The sequence below is a fragment of the Engraulis encrasicolus genome, chromosome 3 (genome assembly GCF_034702125.1).
Source record: "Engraulis encrasicolus isolate BLACKSEA-1 chromosome 3, IST_EnEncr_1.0, whole genome shotgun sequence".
NCBI lineage: Eukaryota > Metazoa > Chordata > Actinopteri > Clupeiformes > Engraulidae > Engraulis > Engraulis encrasicolus.
Window position 1 is genome coordinate 11,444,340 of NC_085859.1, and position 19,639 is coordinate 11,463,978.

At 43.2% G+C, this 19,639-nt stretch overlaps 1 protein-coding gene and 2 long non-coding RNA genes across 5 annotated transcripts; all 3 read right to left on the minus strand.

Moving 5' to 3' along the window:
• Window positions 1-836: 836 nt before the first annotated feature.
• On the minus strand, window positions 837-2,409 carry LOC134445698 (ADP-ribosylation factor-like protein 6-interacting protein 4). Its single transcript, XM_063194737.1, has 3 exons — window positions 2,346-2,409; window positions 2,019-2,123; window positions 837-1,428 (listed from the first exon to the last, which is right to left on the minus strand). The coding sequence occupies exons 1-3, from the start codon at window positions 2,347-2,349 to the stop codon at window positions 1,112-1,114; spliced, it is 426 nt and encodes a 141-aa protein (XP_063050807.1). The 5' UTR covers window positions 2,350-2,409; the 3' UTR covers window positions 837-1,111.
• Window positions 2,410-2,512: 103 nt separating this feature from the next.
• Window positions 2,513-4,922, minus strand: LOC134445699 (uncharacterized). 2 transcript variants are annotated; one of them, XR_010034340.1, is made up of 5 exons: window positions 4,829-4,916; window positions 4,100-4,148; window positions 3,364-3,433; window positions 3,085-3,189; window positions 2,516-2,635 (listed from the first exon to the last, which is right to left on the minus strand). It is a non-coding gene; the product is annotated as an uncharacterized LOC134445699 (long non-coding RNA). The 2 variants fall into 2 exon arrangements; XR_010034341.1 differs by lacking the exon at window positions 4,100-4,148 and having other exon boundaries at window positions 2,513-2,635; window positions 4,829-4,922.
• Window positions 4,923-6,124: 1,202 nt separating this feature from the next.
• LOC134445700 (uncharacterized) lies at window positions 6,125-10,228 on the minus strand. 2 transcript variants are annotated; one of them, XR_010034342.1, is made up of 5 exons: window positions 10,190-10,228; window positions 9,448-9,557; window positions 8,887-8,992; window positions 6,884-8,060; window positions 6,125-6,679 (listed from the first exon to the last, which is right to left on the minus strand). It is a non-coding gene; the product is annotated as an uncharacterized LOC134445700 (long non-coding RNA). The 2 variants fall into 2 exon arrangements; XR_010034343.1 differs by lacking the exon at window positions 10,190-10,228 and having other exon boundaries at window positions 6,884-6,964; window positions 7,962-8,060; window positions 9,448-9,603.
• Between the last annotated feature and the right edge of the window lie 9,411 nt (window positions 10,229-19,639).

Sequence of the window (19,639 nt, forward strand, 5' to 3'; positions counted from 1 at the left end):
AAAGTCATTACATGATCATGTGTGCTCATGATTACTACAATATTCATTCACGTTTTCTTGGCCACCTTAAGTAAAGCCATGACATTATGATAGGTTAACACACTTGTTTTCAGTATAGTAATCATGTGTTAACTTAACACATGATTACTATACTGAAAACAAGTGTGTAATCAACCATTTCTATACAGTCAACTAATCAATCATTAACAACCTTCCCAATCATTAACTCCCCCGCCAAGTGAAGTCACATCATTATAACACATAACTCATTACATAGGCCTATTTTGATGTAGTATATTTTCTGAACTTTTAAATACAATCAAAGCACCAGACAGAGAGCAATAACTTTTTATTATTATGAAAGCAAGTCATAGGCCTTCACATATTGTAACACACACACACACACACACACACACACACACACACACACACACACACACACACAATAAGTGTGGCAGTAACCCCTCTCAAGGTGCTGTGTATGGGCCCCACTGTTTGGATCAACAAACCATCTTGAATGGTTAACAGTGAAGTGAGTGTAGCCAATGGCAGCTAATGCGCCTCTGTATGCTCGCCACTCATCACTGATCAGGGTGGCTCCTGGACGCACATGCTTGACCACAATTGGGATAAGATTCTCCCGTCCTCTTCTCCTCACCAGCCACAGGATGGGACACCTCCGCTCGTTTCTTATCCCTAAAATGCCAAAGACCTATTTTTTTCTTCGCCATGTAGCAGAGGCCCTTCCGCGGTGATACTGTAAAATATACAAACAAAATACAGATATTTTACAGACAGCTCCCGCTAGCCCCCCGCTATATGGAGATGGTCAGGCTGGTGAGAAAGGGTTTAAGCAAGACGGCGGCGTACGAAAAAATTCCGATCGACAGAAATACCATCTGCAACCAAGCCCCTATTGCGGAGCTTGCAACGGTCAGCCCTGATGATTACATGGTGATAGTTTATTTAACTTCACCAAGGACTGTGCCACACAGTGTGAATCAGGTGGGCACATGCAGGAGATACAGCAACTGAAAAGAAAGGGGGACCTGCTAGATATTTCAAAAAGATGAAAAAAAAAAAAGGTAAGCAGGCAGTCCTTGTTCAGGTTCTAAAAATCGTTGTTAATCATTAAGCTGTTCAATTTTCTGCATGTGCCCACCTGAAGGCAAGCTCCGCAATAGGGTGCAAGTGTTCGCAAGTTCTCTCCTTCTGTCTGTCTGTGCTTGTCCTTCTTCCTCTTCTTCTCTCTCTTTTTCCTGTCTCTCTTGTTCCTCTTCTTTCTCTTCCTCTCTGGCTCCGAGTCACTTGAAGAGGAGGTGGAGGAGCTGGAGGTGGAGGAATCGGAGGGTCGAGCTTGTTGGGCAGCTGCTGCGCTGGTGGCGGTTGCAGCCGCTCCCTCCATAGCGGTGGCCTTAAGTTTTAAAGCTGCAAAAAGAGAGGAGCTACTAAATACACAATCCTGAGACATGACCTGACAGCTGATACAGTCGTCAATTCCAATCTCATTTTTTGTCAATTACAGACAGAACATGACACAATACTTTCAATAGCTTTGATATAGCCCCCAACGCAATGTTGCGTAAAATAGGGCGATATTGCCCCCGCCTGCGTTTCTCATCTCCAATTGGCCAATCAGAACTGAGCCATATGGGAGCTGCTGTGGCCAACTGGAGACGAGAAACGCTATACTATACTGTTAAACTAGATAATGAAAACACAGACCAAAATGAAATGCACATTCATGCATGTAAATACTCCATATATGTGAAAAATGGTGGACTGTTCCTTTAACATCAACACTCAACACTTGCATATTAACAATTCAGGGAAGCTGAAGGTGGTGTTTGTTTAAATGTGGCTGCCTTCAATATAGGTCTAAAGTGAAGGGGAAAATCCTGGTTTGTGTTCATAGTACGGCCCTTGGAGAACTTTTACGGCCCCTCGGATGAATTTGAATTGGCACTTCGAATGAGAAAGGTTCCCCACCACTGACGTAGGCTATAGGTTAAGCTTACCCTCTTTCACTCTTCTGTGGTGAGACTGTGCCCATTTTGGGTTGACCTCCACACGCGTCTGTAGCACAGCACACAGGATTGCAGGACACAGCATCCTGCAGGACACTACAAAAAAACAAAAAAACAAACAAGGGGAATGAATAAATTACCTGACCAGTTATTAAACAAATGAAAATTGATGTGCCAGAGCTGTGGTAAAAGTAACCTTGGGTCCAAATCATCTAGGCCTAGGGTGTGTGTGTGTGTGTGTGTGGTAAATCCAGTGTTCACATTATTCAGATATGAGAATTAATTCATTCATTCATTTTAACTGACATTAGTACATACCCATATCAGTGCCATTTCACCCTGCCAAGACACTGGACCTGGGTCTATTGGAGCTCTCTGCTCAGGTCCTCATTATACTGCAGCAGGCACTGTTGTTTCTATAGTTCCTAGAAGCGTGACAAATAAATAAATACTTAACCATGCACCTCATATTGACATAGCAAATATGTCAATAAGCAAGACCTATTGAGCCCAACAGGGATAATCTTACACTATATCAGTTTTCTGTGGTCTCTTGAAAGATTGGCCCATCACCATTCTGCAGGACACTACCGTCTCCCTGCCAGGATCTGTAGGATGTAAGAAAATAAATCAAAACATAGCAATGCACAGCATTGATTACTTATCTATAAAGTAGCACAAGTCATATTGACAATGTAGGCCAGGGGTGGGGAACCTATGTCTCTAGGGCCGTTTGCGACCCTTGAGGCAGTTTTATCTGGCCCCCCGATATAATTTTAATGCTATTCAGCTTCACATGAAATATGACATATTTTGTAATGGAATCTTAGAAAATACATTTGCAATACAATTAAGTTATATTCAGGGAACCTGAAGAAGGTGGTGTTTGTTTAAATGTGGCTGCCTTCAATATAGGCCTGAAGTGAAAGGGAAAATCCTGGTTTGTGTTCATAGTACGGCCCTTGGAGGACTTTTACGGCCCCTCGGATGAATTTGAAGCGGCCCTTCGAATGAGAAACGTTCCCCGACCCTGACGTAGGCTATAGGTTAAGCTTACCCTCTTTCACTCTTCTGCGGTGAGACTGTGCCCATTTTGGGTTGACCTCCACATGCGTCTGTAGCACAGTACACAGGATTGCAGGACACAGCATCCTGCAGGACACTTCAAAAACAAGGATAACGAATAAATGACCTGTCCAGTTCTATAAAAAAGAATACCCTGAAAAAGAACACCCTGTTGTTTCTACAGCTCCTAGAAGCGAGACAAATAAATTAAATACTTTGCCATGCACCTCATATTGAGCAAGTCATATTGGTCACAAAGAAGTTAATCTACATTCTTTCAGTCTTCTATGGCGAGTTAGGCCTTCAGGTGACTCGTCTTCGCCATATTATGAGACAGCAGCCTGTGAAAACATGGTAAATAGAATAACCCATTAACCTTGGGTCCTAATATAATACATGGACATAAACTAGCCTACATTATTTAGACAAGGTCAGTAGACCTCCACGTGAAACAATAAGAAAAAGTGACCATACATAATTTCAATTTCTTGAAGAGGCCATCTACACATATTTGTGCAACAAGTGCTGTTTTGAGGACCCATACTTTTTAAGGACAGGTTGCCTACTGTTGCAAATGGCAGGGTATTTCACATTGATTTCGGGGTGGCGTGCTCAACTTGACCACTCTGGTCGACATTGAGCTCGCGCTGATACATTGGGCTCGCGTTACTGAGAACGATTCCCTGATTGACGCTCCCAACGCAGGACGCTCCCCTGTCGGCTCGCTCCCACTAGCCAGACTATCGGTCCCACCGCCATATAACGAAGCTAGTTATCTTTTAGATGTTAGTTTTTTTGTTTCTAACCCTAACCCTAACCTTGACCCTAAACCTAACCCTAAATTGCTTGTATGTGGCAGTGTATGATAATACGTGAAATATAATCGGGTGGGACTACACGTCCGGGACTGATAGAAACACTTGGGACTGCACGTCCGGGAGCGATCTCAGTTGGGAGTGTCCATCTACCACCGTTTCAAAGTAGCATGGAACTAAATTATATCCCACCTTTGACTTGATTTTACGCCGGTGGGTCTTGGAACCCCTGTGTGACTGCCTCAGGATAGAGAAAGTAAAACAAAAATCATTGAGTAAAATCGATGGGGGACAAAAACGTCGCTACTTGAGGAAAAATAGCATTACTACAGGGATGTTAGCTACTCGATACATAGTAGTGACGCTACGACCAAGCTACTAGAGAATGTAATTAAATTAGTCGCTTCGCTACTGCCCAGCACTGAAAACCAACATACCCAGACGGCACACCAGTCTTTCCAACGTCGCCTACGCATTTTTGCCGCTGTAAAATACATTGGCAAGGCGTCTAAGCGTTAGTTCATCAGCGAAATACCGGGCAGACGTGTTTACTGTCAATGGCCCAGACTCTAGAACTAGTTGATGAGCTAACGCAATAGCATGCTAACGGTAGCCTTTGTCTATCTTTAGGCAGGGGAAAGGCAACTGAGAACGAGCAATGTCAAACAATTTACCATCAACAAGTATACTTAACATATTCACCGTTTCACCACAGCATTTTGTCATTACGATGCTCGCAAGTCATCAGAATTTACTAGCGTACAGCAGCAACTAGTGTAGTCACATTGAGGGGACTTGAGCTACCAGCTATGTAAAACGGCTGTGCCATAACTTAGCAATGGCGGATCTGTGTTCAGAGGAGCTATTCAATCGCTCTTGAGTGCTGAAACTTTGAACCACAGTTGAGTAAAATGTACTTACATGTATATGACGCCCATTTTCCGTTGGTATGTGAGGAACTTTTCCCCCATATCGCCAAGAAACTTGTAAACCACACAGACAACGCGTGGTTCTGTGGAAGGTGATGTTGACCGCGGCTGATGGCTTCTTTGTGGCTTGTGTGTGGAATTCGCATTGTGCCAATTAGTTTTACTGCCACCTAAAGGCTTGGTGTAGAACTAATTTAACCAGAGACGGTCTATTTTCAACTAACTTGAACAATCCTTGCTTTAGTTCAGAATACCATTTAAAAAAAAAAACAGAGTGGCCAAGCACATTGATGTTTTTCCTCAAAAGCAGCAGAGGAACCTTTTTAATTCGAAGGGTCACTTCAAAATGTAGGCCTATGTCCAAGAAAGATCATTCAGATGATTCTATTTTGATAGCCTATTCTGTAGGTTCATTTAAATGTTTATAGCACAGATCGAATTGTTTGATCAACTTAATTTCTGAGCTTATAGTATCATAATAAAATGTACTGACAGCAAAGCTGTGGCTAGTAGAAAGGTTTATGCAGGGGTGGGGAACCTTTTTCATTCGAGGGGCCACTTCAAATTCCTACCATGGTCATAAAATCCTCCGGGGGCCGTACTATGAACACAAATCAGGATTTCCCCATAAAATTTAGGCCTATATAGACACCTTTAGGCCTATATAGACATATAGACATCTTTAAAGGTAGACACCTTTAAAACAGTCCCAGCCTTTTCTAGGTCCCCTGAATATAACTTAATTGCATTGGAAATGTAATTTCTAAGATTCCTTTAGGCCTGCAAAATATGTCATAGGCCTATTTCATGTGAAGTTGCAAAACATTATAATGATATCAGGGGCCGGATAAAACCGCCTCAAGGGCCCTCGAGACATAGGTTCCCTACCCCTGGTTTAATGGTTAGTGATTCTGAAAAACACCACTGGGCAGCGTGAAAAAACATACACACACACAGACACACACATTTTAGTAAAAGGCCAAAAAATGCCCTTGGGCCCCCAACAATCCCGTTGCCTAGGGACCCCAAAATCCTAGAAACAGGCCTGCCGACCCCCCACTCCCTCCCACCCACCTGACCTCACCCCACCCCACCCCACTTGAAATTGACTGGGGCAGCTCCCGACCTGATCACTGGCATTTACATATTAAAGGCTCTTCTAAGAAAGGGATGGGAGGGGGGCATGGGGGAGCCGCAAATGCTGTGGCTTGAGGTATGAGGCAATTTAAGGTGCAAAACTCATCCACAAATTCCTCTTTTCATGCAGTGTCCCATATCAGCCAAGTTAATCATAATTTACATAGTTACTCATAAATTGAACAGAATAACTATGCAGTTGTTATTTATTTAGTAAGGTGCCATTTCCACGTAGCAGGATAATTTTACATGTGGATATTTTGTTCTCCTTTTTAAGCGGAAACACGACAAAATAGTTTTTTTTTTGAGGCAGGTTTTTTGATATGGCTACATGGAGATAGAAGGCCAATACCAATGCTTTTTCAGAAATAGTACAATACGTGGAAGCGGTTTCTAAATTCCTTTTTAAGCGGAAACACGACAAAATTGATTTTTTTTTAGGCAGGTTTTTTGATATGGCTACGTGGAGATAGAAGGCCAATACCAATGCTTTTTCAGAAATAGTACAATACGTGGAAGCGGTTTCTAAATTCATCCTCACTGTTGTCCTAGTTTTCTAGGCTCATTGGTGGTGTTAATGTGCATAGGCATGGTGTGATGTGACGGTGGAAAAAGGAATGGATTGGGGGGGGGAATCAGTTTATTTTCTCGTTGAGGACCCAGTGGCAGCAGAGGGGTTGAAGTACAGGGGTAGTAATGTCAGCATCTGAAACAGCACAGAAACAAGAGACAAACAGTACATAAAATGTAAAAAAACAAAACAAAACAAAAAAACAGCGACACTGCATACCAACCATTGACACACAGCTGCACATATATTATAAAAGTATCCAGTGAGGCTCATGAACTGACCTGTGGTGAGAGTGAGTGTCAAATGTTTATGTTAAAAAGCATCATGAGATTAACTTACAGTTTGAGGATCTCTTCTGACCCCTGTAACGGTAGATTCTTCTCAGGCCCATGACCTGAAGACGTGGGCTCATGGACTGACCTGTGACAAGAGCTAGAAAGTCAAATGTCTGAAGTGTCACCGTCTACAGGCTCTTCCTACAGCAGGGGTGGGGAACCTATGTCTCAAGGGCCGTTTCACCGGGCCCCCCGACATAATTTCAATGTTATGCAGCTTCACATGAAATAAAACACATTTTGTAAATGAATCTTAGGAATGACATTTGCAATACAATTAAGTTATATTCAGGTGACAAAGAGAAGGTGGGGTCTGTTTTGAAGCTGGCTGCCTTCAATATAGGCCTTACCTGCCTGTGGATGAAAAGTCTATCATCTATATTGACCCTTTTAATTTAAAAGTGTACTCGCTACTCTGTGGTATTTTTTATACAGTCAAGGATAAGTGGGGCAGTCATTGGTAAGCGGTTAGGGTGTCCTGTAGCCCAGGGCTGAACAACCCAAAGGTTGCTGGTTCATCTCCCAGCCCGCCAGGTTGGTGGAGGGAGTAATTAACCAGTGCTCTCTCCACCATCCTCCATGACTGAGGTACCCCAAGTATGGTACCTTCCCGCCACACTGCAACATACTGCTCCCTTGGGATGCCAATGTAGGCTGCACCCTTGCACAGGTGAGGCATAAAATGCAATTTCGTTGTGTGCAGTGTATACTTGTGTGCTGTGTCACAATGGCAAAGGTGGGCTTTCACTTATATACACCTAGAGATTTTTTCCCCTGAGTCCAATGTTTTTAAAACAGTTGAAACATGAACATTTCCAGTCAATATTTACAATGGAATAGTAGACCTCTGTGTCATATTCCCAAGGAATGGTAGCATCGCATCTGCTGTGCTGTGCTGAGTCAAAGTAATTCATAAGCCTACTGGTTGTGTTTTCCCTGCCCATTCACAACTTTGATGGCCTGCAATTTATTCAGATGTGTTCTACAACTTTTTGATGAAACTTCCATTTTACATTTGATACCACAAACTAGGCTTACTTGTTGTGCTGTGTGGATTTTTGTTGAGCAGGGATCTCACTTACCAATTAGCATGTTTTCCTCTTGTTACCAGCATCAGTCTGAACCTGACTGGACACCTGTGCACTTCACCATATGTGAACTCTGAGGGCAAGTGTAGAAGCCTGGCAAATAAAGACAGGAATAAGTCGGTCTCAGTATCACTGTGCAACTACATTCACAATGTAATATGTTGGTTGAATTCTGTCCATCACAATTTAATATTATGGTTTACATTTCGGCATACAACTTTCACAATGCCATATTAGTTCAGTCACAGACTCCGTGCTTTCACCTGCAGGACAGACAGGCTAAGGAGGTCCTTTGTCCCTTGGGCCATTCAACTGTTTAACAGTATACAGAAGGACACTAAGAAGGACATCATTATTGGGGATTGGACTGCCTGAGATGCCAGAGCTGGCCCAGATCTGGAACCTCTTCATATGTGTGTGTGTCTGTGTGTCTGTGTGTGTCTGTGTTTGTTTTTATGTAGCTACTTGACACCTGAATTTCCCCCTGGGGATCAATAAAGTTTCTCTACTCTACTCTACTCTACTCTATTAGTTACATTTAGCTAGCTAGTGTCCTATTTGGTAAGGACATGTACAAGTGATGTAGGCTGTACAGCAGGGGTGGGCAACTTTCATTATAAGGTGGGCCAACATTTTTAATTACCACAATCAGTGGGCCACATCACCACGCACTTGAATTTACAAAAGGATACTTCACTTTTTCTTTATTTATACCTGAATGCTTACACTATTGATTTATAGGGGGTTAAAAACTGTCCTGCGCCCGAGCCTCCAGTTGCCCATCCCTGCTGTACAGTATCCTAACAGCAAGGCTCTCGTAGTATTTCAAATAATGGTCTATATAAAAACTGGTTATAATAGGTACAGTGCAGCATAAACAGGGTTGAGGGGGTGGTTTCTTTTATTTCGTTGTACCTACCGAGTAGTTTAGCCAATGTCTGTGTGACACGTTCATGCTGCCACCTCCACAGCATCCTCTTCACAACCGCAGGGGCAAAGCATCCTTTTTCAGTCCAAGATATAGACTAGAAAATGAGTGACAGCATCACAATCAGGTATGCAAGTGTAGTGGACCCCCCATTTTTGTCTTTTTGTTATTCCCTTATTCTCACTCCCTGTCTTTTTGTTGTCCTGTCAGAAGTTGTCTTTTAGTTTAATTATGCTGTTGCACGTTTTCGCCAATAGATGGCATCATAGGACCAGCAATGAGTGCAGAGACCCTCTCTGGTGCAGTAGCCAGTGACTTCGGTCACATAAGAAGAACGAAACGTGGAAGTGACAGGCTTTGTTATGATACAGAAGGCAGTGGTGTCAGCTGTACAGTTATGCTGAGGAAAATGTAAATAAATAACGAACTCTACACACTTGAGGATCTTATTTATTAAGTGTTCAACATAAGCATTCACGCAATAATGCCACCAGGTCACATTTAAGATTTAACTAGGAGTTTGTTATGGATCTTATGTAGTGATAGACTTACCATTTCTTGTTCTGGCATATCTGGCCTATTCCCAAGAGAAGGCTGATGTCCCTGTCTGTTGATCTGATTTTGACGTCGGCAAGATGCTTCGTGCTGTCTGGGTTTCAAACCTAGTGGTGAAATGACAAGGGATTTTATGTAAACAAAATGCGTATTTCTGTACATACAGTAAACAGATCTAAGAAGTTCCCAGAGCAGACCTATACGGTAGCTGGCATGGTTGGCACAAAGACCCAAAGAGCAAAATTGTCCCAAGATTGTCTTCCAAACAATTCCACTCCAAACATTTTCCTTCTGAAATAAACAATGTCCATATCCAATCAAACCTCAGTAGGCAGCTATCTCGTCAGGTCGGCCTTACCATAGACACATCTAAGCTTATGGGCCTTACGAGTGGCCCGTAAATTTACAATCTCAAACGTCATCACCGTATAAGCCATGGCACAACACAAGCGTTTTTTTGAGAATACAATATATCTTGGCACGTTTGCGCTAGTTATCTGAACACTGATCGTTAACGAATGGCCGAAATAGTGTAGAGCCAGCTGTCATTTATGTTGTGCTAGCTAGGTTCAAGTCGTCTCATCCAAACTAGCCACAGTATGGGGGGGATTACGCTTCAAATGAACGTGAATGACTCAAAACTTAAGAAATATGTTGTTAGAATGTACCGTATACAAGGTTAGTCTATGAGGTTAAATAGTTTTCTAACATATACATATTTTATATCCCAGTTACGTACCTTATCTTCTGCACGAATCGAGGCCTCCTGTTTCATTGGGCCAGAGCCATCTAATATCAGAGTTACGCCACTCCCATAGACCTCTATGGACCAATCTTTCCACAGCAATGGCGGCTCTCATGGAGCCTCACAGAGAGTTAACATGGAAATCCCCATTGACTTTAGTTCTATTAGAAGTTACTTAGTTCCAGGAGGTGGCGGTATAACACAGAAAATGTGGTAAAGGTCATGTAATTTGTTTGTACTTAGTCTTTGTTTGGTATGTGATGGTTCTGTGTTAGTTTCCAACGAACAGAAGTTTACTGTTAAGAAACATTTTAATCTACGCGAATCACATCACCAACCGACTTCCTGGTCCCCGGTTTGCGCAACTCTGTTATTAGATGGCTCTGCATTGGGCACAATCACGTCACTGGGTAGTCTAGTATGATTATCAGTTTTGAGAAGTGGTGACTTGGCGTTTGGCCTACCACAAGGGTCTTATCATTCTCTAATTGTAAGCTAGCCTATTAATATAATAGCCTATATTTGGTTACGGTTTGAACTGAAATACGTTTATACATTATAAAGAAGTAAGGTCATTGAAATCGTGAAAAAAAAACTGACTAAATGTGGAAGTCGTCGCTGCAGCGCCACAGAAACTCCTTCGGCTGGCTCCCTTCAGGGCGTTGGTGATGGCTGGCTAATGACCACACATCGGAACGAGAGACACCTTAAATAAGCCGCTAAAAGAATGCTATGGTGGGAAACGAAACGTTACATTAAGACGGGAGCAGGTAATAAGAATGAAACGTGACTCCCTGTGTTTGCGGGGAGGGGGTGTAGGCTACTATGATGGCCTGGGGAGGTTGCTTCAAGGCGCAGTCTGCAGGTGACGAAGGAAGTGTCGAACGCCACAGCCGCTGTTCCTGACAATGCTCTCTGAAGTTGCCCATTGCCTGGTTGAGATGACTGGCTCCACGAGGATTGTTATGCACATTGGCAATGGGCTGATTATTTCGGCTGGTCATAGAAATCCACACTAGTAGCCTAAACATAGGCTAGGCCAGGGTTTCCCAAACTGTGGTCCGTGCACCCCTGGGGTTGCGCAGCCTGCCATAAGGGGGTGCGCGAGCTGAATAGAGCAATGGTGAGAGTTTTTTTATACAGCATCAATGAACTTTAAGTAGTTTTTAATTGTATGCTGGAAGGGTCCATTTGAAGTGCAGTTTAACTCCAGAACTTGGAAAAGAGGATTATTCAAAACTGTGCATAATGTGCATGAATGCACAGTGAATCCATACTTGCGTGGCCATCAGCACACCAAAATATTCGCTAAGGGGGTGCGCGAGCCACAATGAAATGTACAAGGGGGTGCGCAGGGAAAAAGTTTGGGAACCGCTGATCTAGAGTGTCATTTAATGACTACAACATTATTCCATTATTGCTGGAAAGGCAACATTAACTAAGGTTGGATTCATGTATGACTGGGTTGATCTGACAGGATTTTCATCAGCCATGTTAATACATGATATGTTAACCTTGTAATTCACACCACGAATTTCCCTCTGATATACCACATTTACTTAATGGTGAGTCCTCATCACTCATGTCATGACTCCTTATTAACTAATGATAGATTAAATATCACTATGTACATAAATCATGTGTTAATTCACCATAAATCATACATTACTTCCAACATTATTCCGTTATAATTCATGCACCATTATTGTAAAGTGTTACCCAAAATTCTCACACAACGAAATTGCATTTATGTCTCACCCGTGCAAGGGAGCAGCCCTCAATGCCGCCCTTAGGGAGCACTGCAGCTGGATGGTATGCTCAGGGTACCTCAGTCATGGAGGAGGATGGGGGAGAGCACTGGTTGATTTCTCTCCCCACCAACCTGGCGGATCGGGAGTCGAACCGGCAACCTTTGGGCTACAAGTCTAACCGTTTTTCCATGTGGTTCTAAGTGTACATAGGTTTTCTCCTTGACTTTCTACCATAACCCGATAACATGTTTTTCTTTCCCTATCATACAGTGAGATGATATGGGGCTGATGCATACCCAGTGGTCTACGTAGAACGTGGTTATACGGAGTATACCCATTTCTAAATTTCAGGGATTTCAGTATACCCACTTAAAATTGATTGATCCATTGTTTTGAATAGCACAAATATATACAGTATACCCATTTCAGAAAATGCTCAAATATACAGTATACCTATCATAAAAAAGTAGACTACACCACTGTGCATACCCCCCCTATTCGTGTGCTGTGAGACAACACATTCCCCTCGGCCCAGCAGTGGCTTAGCCGGCTGGGCGCTGGACTGCTGCGCGGGCGACCCGGGTTCGATTCCCAGCCCGGGCTCATTCCCCGATCCTCCCCCGTCTCTCTCTCCCACTCCCTTCCTGTCCCACTCTTCACTGTCCCTTACATTACATTATACATTGCATTTGACAGAGGCTTTGTAACCAAAGCGACTTTCAAAAGAGGACATAATCATAGCCAACATCACTAGCAGATACAATGACACAGGAAATATACAGAGCAACAAGTGCAGATGCAAAGATTTTACATGTCCTTTCTAAATAAAGCTGGAAAACCACTAAAAAGTCTTTTCAAAAAGAACACATTCCCCGCCCCTGCCTGGTGTGACATAACCGGGCGAATAGACCAGGCGCAATGCGATTCAAGCAACAGAGTGCAGCAGCAAGCGATACGAGCGATTGAGGAGACTAGAGTATGTCCGTACAGGCAGAAGGCAAAGCATTCCAGCATTCCCATTGGCTGTGGTCACTGACGTCTATACAGTCATTGGCTGTCGCGGCTCGTCGCCGAACCGCGTCATAGAAAGTTGAAAGGATTTCAACTTCAAACTGTCGCGCTCGTCGCGCAAATCGCTCTAGTCTCCAGAATCGCTTTTGTCGCGCGACTCAATACAAAGTCAATTACTTCCGTCGCTCGCCTCGCTCTTGTCGCGGTAGGTGTATTTCAGCCAGTGGTGTGGCCAGTGGTCTACTTTTTTATGGTGGGTATATTGTATATTTGAGCATTTTTTGTAGTGGGTATACTGTATATATTTGTGCCATACAAAACAACGGAGCAATCAATCTTAAGTGGGTATACTGAAATCCCTGAAATGTAGAAGTAGGTATACTCCGTATACCCGCGTTCTACGTAGACTACACCACTGATTTAATAGAAACATGATGGAAAACAGGAGACGGTGCTCATGGGGGCTTTAAGTGCTTCAGTTGCCGCTTTGCTTTCTTATTCTGCCCGTCACTCTCACTCACTCACATTCACTGTGTGTGTGTGTGTGTGTGTGTGTGTGTGTGTGTGTGTGTGTGTGTGTGTGTGTGTGTGTGTGTGTGTGTGTGTGAGAGAGCGGGAGAGGTGTGTGTGTGTGTGTATTTGTGTGTGTGTGTATTTGTGTGTGTCTGCGTGTGTGCCGGCATGCATGTGTGTGTGTGAGAGCGGGAGAGGTGTGTGTGTGTGTGTGTGTGTGTGTCTGTGCGTGTGTGCATCCGTGTGTGAGTGACAGTTTTTATCTGTTTCAGTGTCTTCTTTCCTTTCCACCCTCACCCTGCCCCTCTTCCATCTGCCTTTGAGAAGTGTCTTTTTGTCTCAAGTTTATCTCTCTTTGACCCTGATTCAAAGGAATATATGGAGCCCAGAAGTCTAACTTTTACAGTTCATATGGGAGTATTAGCCAGCCATCCCATTTCGGTCTAAGTGCAGTTAAATTGAACAGTCATCACCGCTATTCATTACCAGTTTTGACATTTCTGCGCAAAATCCAACTGACCCCTCCACTCATGCAGGAGAACAAACATCCATCAAAAATGGGTTTTAATGAAGACTGACTTAACCCCATTCAAAATGCATCAGCCCTCTCGCACCGAGCCACAGAGTCCTAATAGCGCAGCGCGTGCCGAGTCAGAAATGCTACTCACCTCATTAAGTCATGCAACCTTAAATAAAAAATAAAAAAACACATCTTTGGCTGAATATGTCTCAGATGAAACACACATCGCAACCAAAAAATCTATATAAAGTTAAAGGCATATATCTTGGGTCACTCTGGTAGACTTGAGTTCAAATTCGTGTTGGATTTCATCAGAGGGTTTTTTTTTTTGTACCTTTAGCTCTAAACCAACATTGAGTGGATTGAGTAGATTTTCGTGTTGACTCATTTTACATGTTAGAACAGTGGTCTCTCATTGGAACCAGTGAGATGGTGTGCTCCTCAGAACTTCACAAAAGTGGCTATAGGCCCTGGACAAGGCCTAAATAAATTCAGAAGTGCCTGTCACCCTGCCTTTCACCCTCGCCTTTCGAATGAGTGGTCGTTAAGGTTCAAGAAAAAAAAGAAACTATGCCTACTTTAGTGGGACTGCGCTGACCCAGCCTGTATGGTTGTCATACTACACACTCATAATATTCATTTTCAATATCATTTTAACCTTGCAATCTTCTTAAGATTGCTCAGTTCTCCAGCTCTATTGGACCGTGTGCATGTAGATATAGTGGGGTGTTTGCTTTATTCACTCTCAGATGAGTAGCCCTTTGTCCTATAAGACGTGTATTTATATTTTTTGTGGTCTTCCAACCAGTCTTGGCTGGAACATGCGGGGGAAGCGTTACATAGACAGCAAAAGAAATTTCCTGTGGCATATGGCAGATGTCAGAAGAGAGCCGACGTGCCTGATGATACCCTCAGTCACAGGCTCAAATAGGTCATAGCGGCGGCTAACACAGCCATTCCAAATTGAAAAACCTGTTGCTTGGCAACAGCAAAGTGAATCCATCCCATAACTGAGAGATTCATAGATTTTTAGACAGGGGAAGAAATAAGATGTCGCACGGGAGAAGTTTTGTGGCAGAGGAATTCGCCATATGGTCACCCAGATAAAGCAAATTATAGCGTGGGGTAGGGCTGGGCGGTATACCGTTAAAAAAACGTGATAACGGTTTTCACCACACAAGGTTCACTTTTTGATGAGAGAAGGTTTTTTGTTTTGTTTTTATTCCCAAAAAGTGATTAAAATAGAAATGGAGATTAATTAAAATTCAGGATTTTATTTCATTTTTAAATTTAATTTCAGTCTTTTCTTCAGGAACATTGAGATGTGGGGGAAAATCGCCGATTATCAAAAAAAAAAAAAGTGCAGAAAACCATGATATCAATTTTCATCAAGATAACTATGATGCACATTTTTTCCATAACCGCCCAGCCCTAGCGTGGGGGAAAGAAAAACATATCCTCAAAATGTCTTCAAAATGCATTGAGCATCCAGATGCCTGGCTGCTTGGGTTGCCATGAGGAATTGTTAATCCACGTATTGTATAGGGCCTATACCACGCCAGACACATGCAATTCCCTATTATCATCCCATCACACCCATTACACTGCCACCCACCGTAGACTTTAGCGCTTTTAGAAAGCAACACTGTACATGCCTGCGTTGACGCTTGCTTTGATGACATTTTATTAATCTTTTACTTCAATGTTTAGATACATTCTGTGCTCTTTCAGGCGCTCCTGCCAAAATGAGGGGATATCACCCCCGTCTCTCACTCTGTCTCTCTGTCTCTCTGTCTCTGCCCCTCTCTCTCTCTCTCTCTCTCTCTCTCTCTCTCTCTCTCTCTCTCTCTCTCTCTCTCTCTCTCTCTCTCTCATAACTCCTGTCACCATCTTGACAGTTCTAAGAAAAACAGGCCAAAAAATTCAGTCACACCCTCTGAATCGAAAAACATGAGATGAGACATGAATCACCAGTTGTCTTGATGATGATATCAGTCGCCAGTTGTCTTTATTATGACATATCAAAGCTTTTTTGTGGCTATTACAAGCACTCTGTGTTACGACGAACATACCGTACTTCAACTCAGATAAGAAATGCCCCGAGGCCTGATCACCGCGACCACCAGGGGGCGGGCATGAGTCAGTCTCATTAGTGGGGAGCTGCTTGAAAAGTGATAAGATTGGCAATGACCCATGTGACGGACCTGCGGAATGACATGCCTGAGTGAGCAGACAGCTCACTTCTTTCTAAACACACACACACACACACGCAGACACACACACACGCACACACACACACACACACACACACACACACACACACACACACACACACACACACACATACACACACACACACACACACACACACACACACACACAAGGTCGGTGCATATCCAAGCCCCGCATTACCATTCCATGAGCACCAGCACTCAACAAGGGGGTCAGCGCGGCCAATGTCTGGTAAAGACTGCTAAGTGCTGCTGGAGGTCAGTTTAAGTTGACGTCTAATTCAATTTTATTCGAGGGTCAGAAAACAAGGGGAAAGTAATACATAATAAGATGTTAAATAAGAAATGTAAAAGACGGTGTAAAGAAAAAGTGTCAAGTGTGCATGTGTGTGCGTGTGTGTGCGTGCATGCGGGTGCACACATGCATGTGGGCATGCATACGTGCCAGCCAGCGTGCCCGTGTGCCTCTGTGTGTGTGTGTGTGTGTGTGTGTGTGTGTGTGTGTGTGTGTGTGTGTGTGTGTGTGTGTGTGTGTGTGTGTGTGTGTGTGTGTGTGTGTGAGAGTGTTTGTGTGTTGTTATCTTAAAGCATACATTGACTTCATACTAAATCAAATGTGCTGAATCAAATGTAGAGGAATATAGACCCTCACTGTTTGCTCATCATTTGAAAAACATATTTGATGTAAGCTCATCCATTTTAGTGCCAGGAGGATCAAAAGTTGCATCAACAATCAGAGCATGCAGATTGAGGAATCAAAATTCTTCTCTCAGTTTTGGCCTGAGGCTGGACGGACGGCTGCCTTTGTTGCCAGAAGCACATCGCCAATAGCTGAAGGATAGTCTACTTTAAGTATGTGCTGTATGGTGGCCAAAACTGACCTTTGATTTACTTCAAAAGGCTGTCTGCTGGTAACCCTTAAAGGGTAACGTTTAGGTTAAATTTATAACTAAATATATACTGGATGTTGTCAGGAGAGGTGTTTTGAAACATATAAGTGAAATTCACAGTCTATAACAAAGCCAAACTGCAATATTTTTATGAAAATGTATCATTTTACAGCTACTTCTGAAGTATTGGGCTCCTCACTGGCAGAGCCTTTATGACGTAGATAGAGGGAGTCCAACTAAAGTTCTGGCTCAGCTCTCGCTTGTGGATGTAGGCTTACCAACCATTTTGGTTCTAGTAGAGAGGCTGGGAAAAGTGGACAGTTATATTGTATGTGGGCTATTGAAAATGGTCTATTACTGTGTTTGTGCATTGTGTATTAAAAAAGACAGATCAGCGGGTCTATCGGTTTATCTAGAATATGAAACTGTTCTGGGTATCCGCGCTGTCTGTGGCCATGCGTAATTTGCGATTATAAACAGGGGGGCGATATCTAGGCCTATCTCTCCTTTGCTTTCACATGAGAGATGCATTTCATAGGCACTCTAAAATAGTCTCAAAGTAGACCATTACATAGGCTACTTAGAAATAGCGACTACTTTAAAAATTTTCCCAAAAACGGCATTTGCCGTGGAGTAACGACATGTCTGCCGCCTATGCGCCCTCTGTCCATGGTGCTGAAACCGCGGCACTACTCCTATGTGAAGCGCGTTACAGTTTCACGAGGGGGTTGGCCAAACTATATAATAGGCTATGGTTGAAGGCCCTACCCTTTGCCGACAATGATGAGAAATAATATGGTCACTCACTGTGAGTGGCATTGCGTCAAACGTTTCCTACTCGGTGCAAAACAATAACTCATAGCACCAGAGAAAAATGCCATGTTGTAAAAATGGCATATAGTCTATTTTCAATTTCAGTTCACTGCTCAGTAGGCCTATTACATGAAACTTCAATAAAGCTCACCCACATGCACGTCACAAAACAATAAACCAGGCGGCGGGACTTTCGATTATATTCCCTCCAAGAATGTCCGCATGTCACAAAATGTGCCGTTATTTGCATTGTCCGTAATTGTACCAAACTAAAAAAGTATTCCCGTAGGCTAGAAGAAATCAAGTCTTCAGCTGCTATAATCCTCGTTACAAAACTGAAACAAAAATGCCAGCACAAATATTACCTATATAGCCTACCTATTTTTGCATTGCGAGCTGTCCACGTGTGTGGTGCTAGGGGCGAAATGTGCACTGGCAGCACTCGTCGTTGAGTTTGGGAGATGTCTTTAGTGGGAGTAGGCCTATTTGAATGTGTAAAACACGTTGGACATGCATGCGTCATTGTTTCACCGTCGACCTTGCATCAGCATGCCAACGTTAGGCTACATTTGCCAAACTAACGTTGATGTGGTCCTGACATTTTGATGAATGGCATAATATCTCTACAAAATCGGGAGTAAATTGAATTGAATTGAAGTCTCCCAACAGGTCTTGCCAATCCATGAGGATACGGAAAATCTAGCCCACCACACGCGGAGAAAGCGTTCCTTTGATAGAGAGGATACCTGCGTCTTTGTAAAGTGCTGCGCGCACATTTGAGTTCCGGTTTTACAAATTACGGGGATAAACATGCCTGGTCCAAATTACTAACAGGAAAAGAGGGACGATGACAAAGGGGATGAATCGCCAGGAAGAAAGGAATGATCTTTCTCGCAGAGCAATGTTGTCTGCAAGAGCGAGTCTCGCCTGGTTTTGTGTATGGTTACGACACGCAATCCACCGCTGGACCAGCTGGCTATCAGCAATCGCCGCAAGAATCAAACCAATCCTGGTCATCTCTCGTGAGTGTAGAGTACTGCATATAGGTTAGTTAAACATTGCTACGACCCAATTTGGCACACTGTCCACTCCATGCGCAAAAGACACAACGTCGGAAGGGATTCGGTTACTGACAGAAAAGAGGTACGAAGCAGTCCTCAACTTCAGAAAAAAAGATGGAAATGTGGATATGCTATGTAGGCCTGGAGAAAGAGGTTTACTCTCTCCAGCAGTTAAATACCTCAGGAATTTGAATCGTCATGAGAGTGCATTTCTATTTAGGCTACTCTCAATGTGAGAGTGCCACAAGATGTAAACTTAAAAAAGAACTAACAGATGCATGCACATCCACGTGCCTGGACCGAGATGAATAGCGTAATGAAACATAAAAGGACAAAAAAAAAAAACAGTCTTAAACGCTTAAACGTTTTGTGTAACATCAGCGCAGCACGACATGAGGGAACATCATCCGTGAAGGCTAATATTTGGCGCAAAGTTATATCAATCCAAACTGCCAGCGTTTCTGTTCTTTGGACAGGCAAGACTCATAGTCTCCTGTGATTATTTAATTTCAAATAGATACGCATCTTTCGCGGCTCACGAATGTCAGAGCAGTTTGATGCAACAGCAGTTTGATGCAATTCTGTTTGATGCTGTGCGCAAAAATGACCATTCTCCTTCACCGGGGCAATGTGGATGCATGTCTCCCGCTGCCC

What these genes read in the sequence shown, in the direction of transcription:
- LOC134445698 (XM_063194737.1), bottom strand. An exon ending in CCACAGAAGAGTGAAAGAGG is followed by an intron (nt 1,429 to 2,018) that starts GTAAGCTTAACC and finishes CTCTTTTTGCAG; the next exon opens with CTTTAAAACTTAAGGCCACC.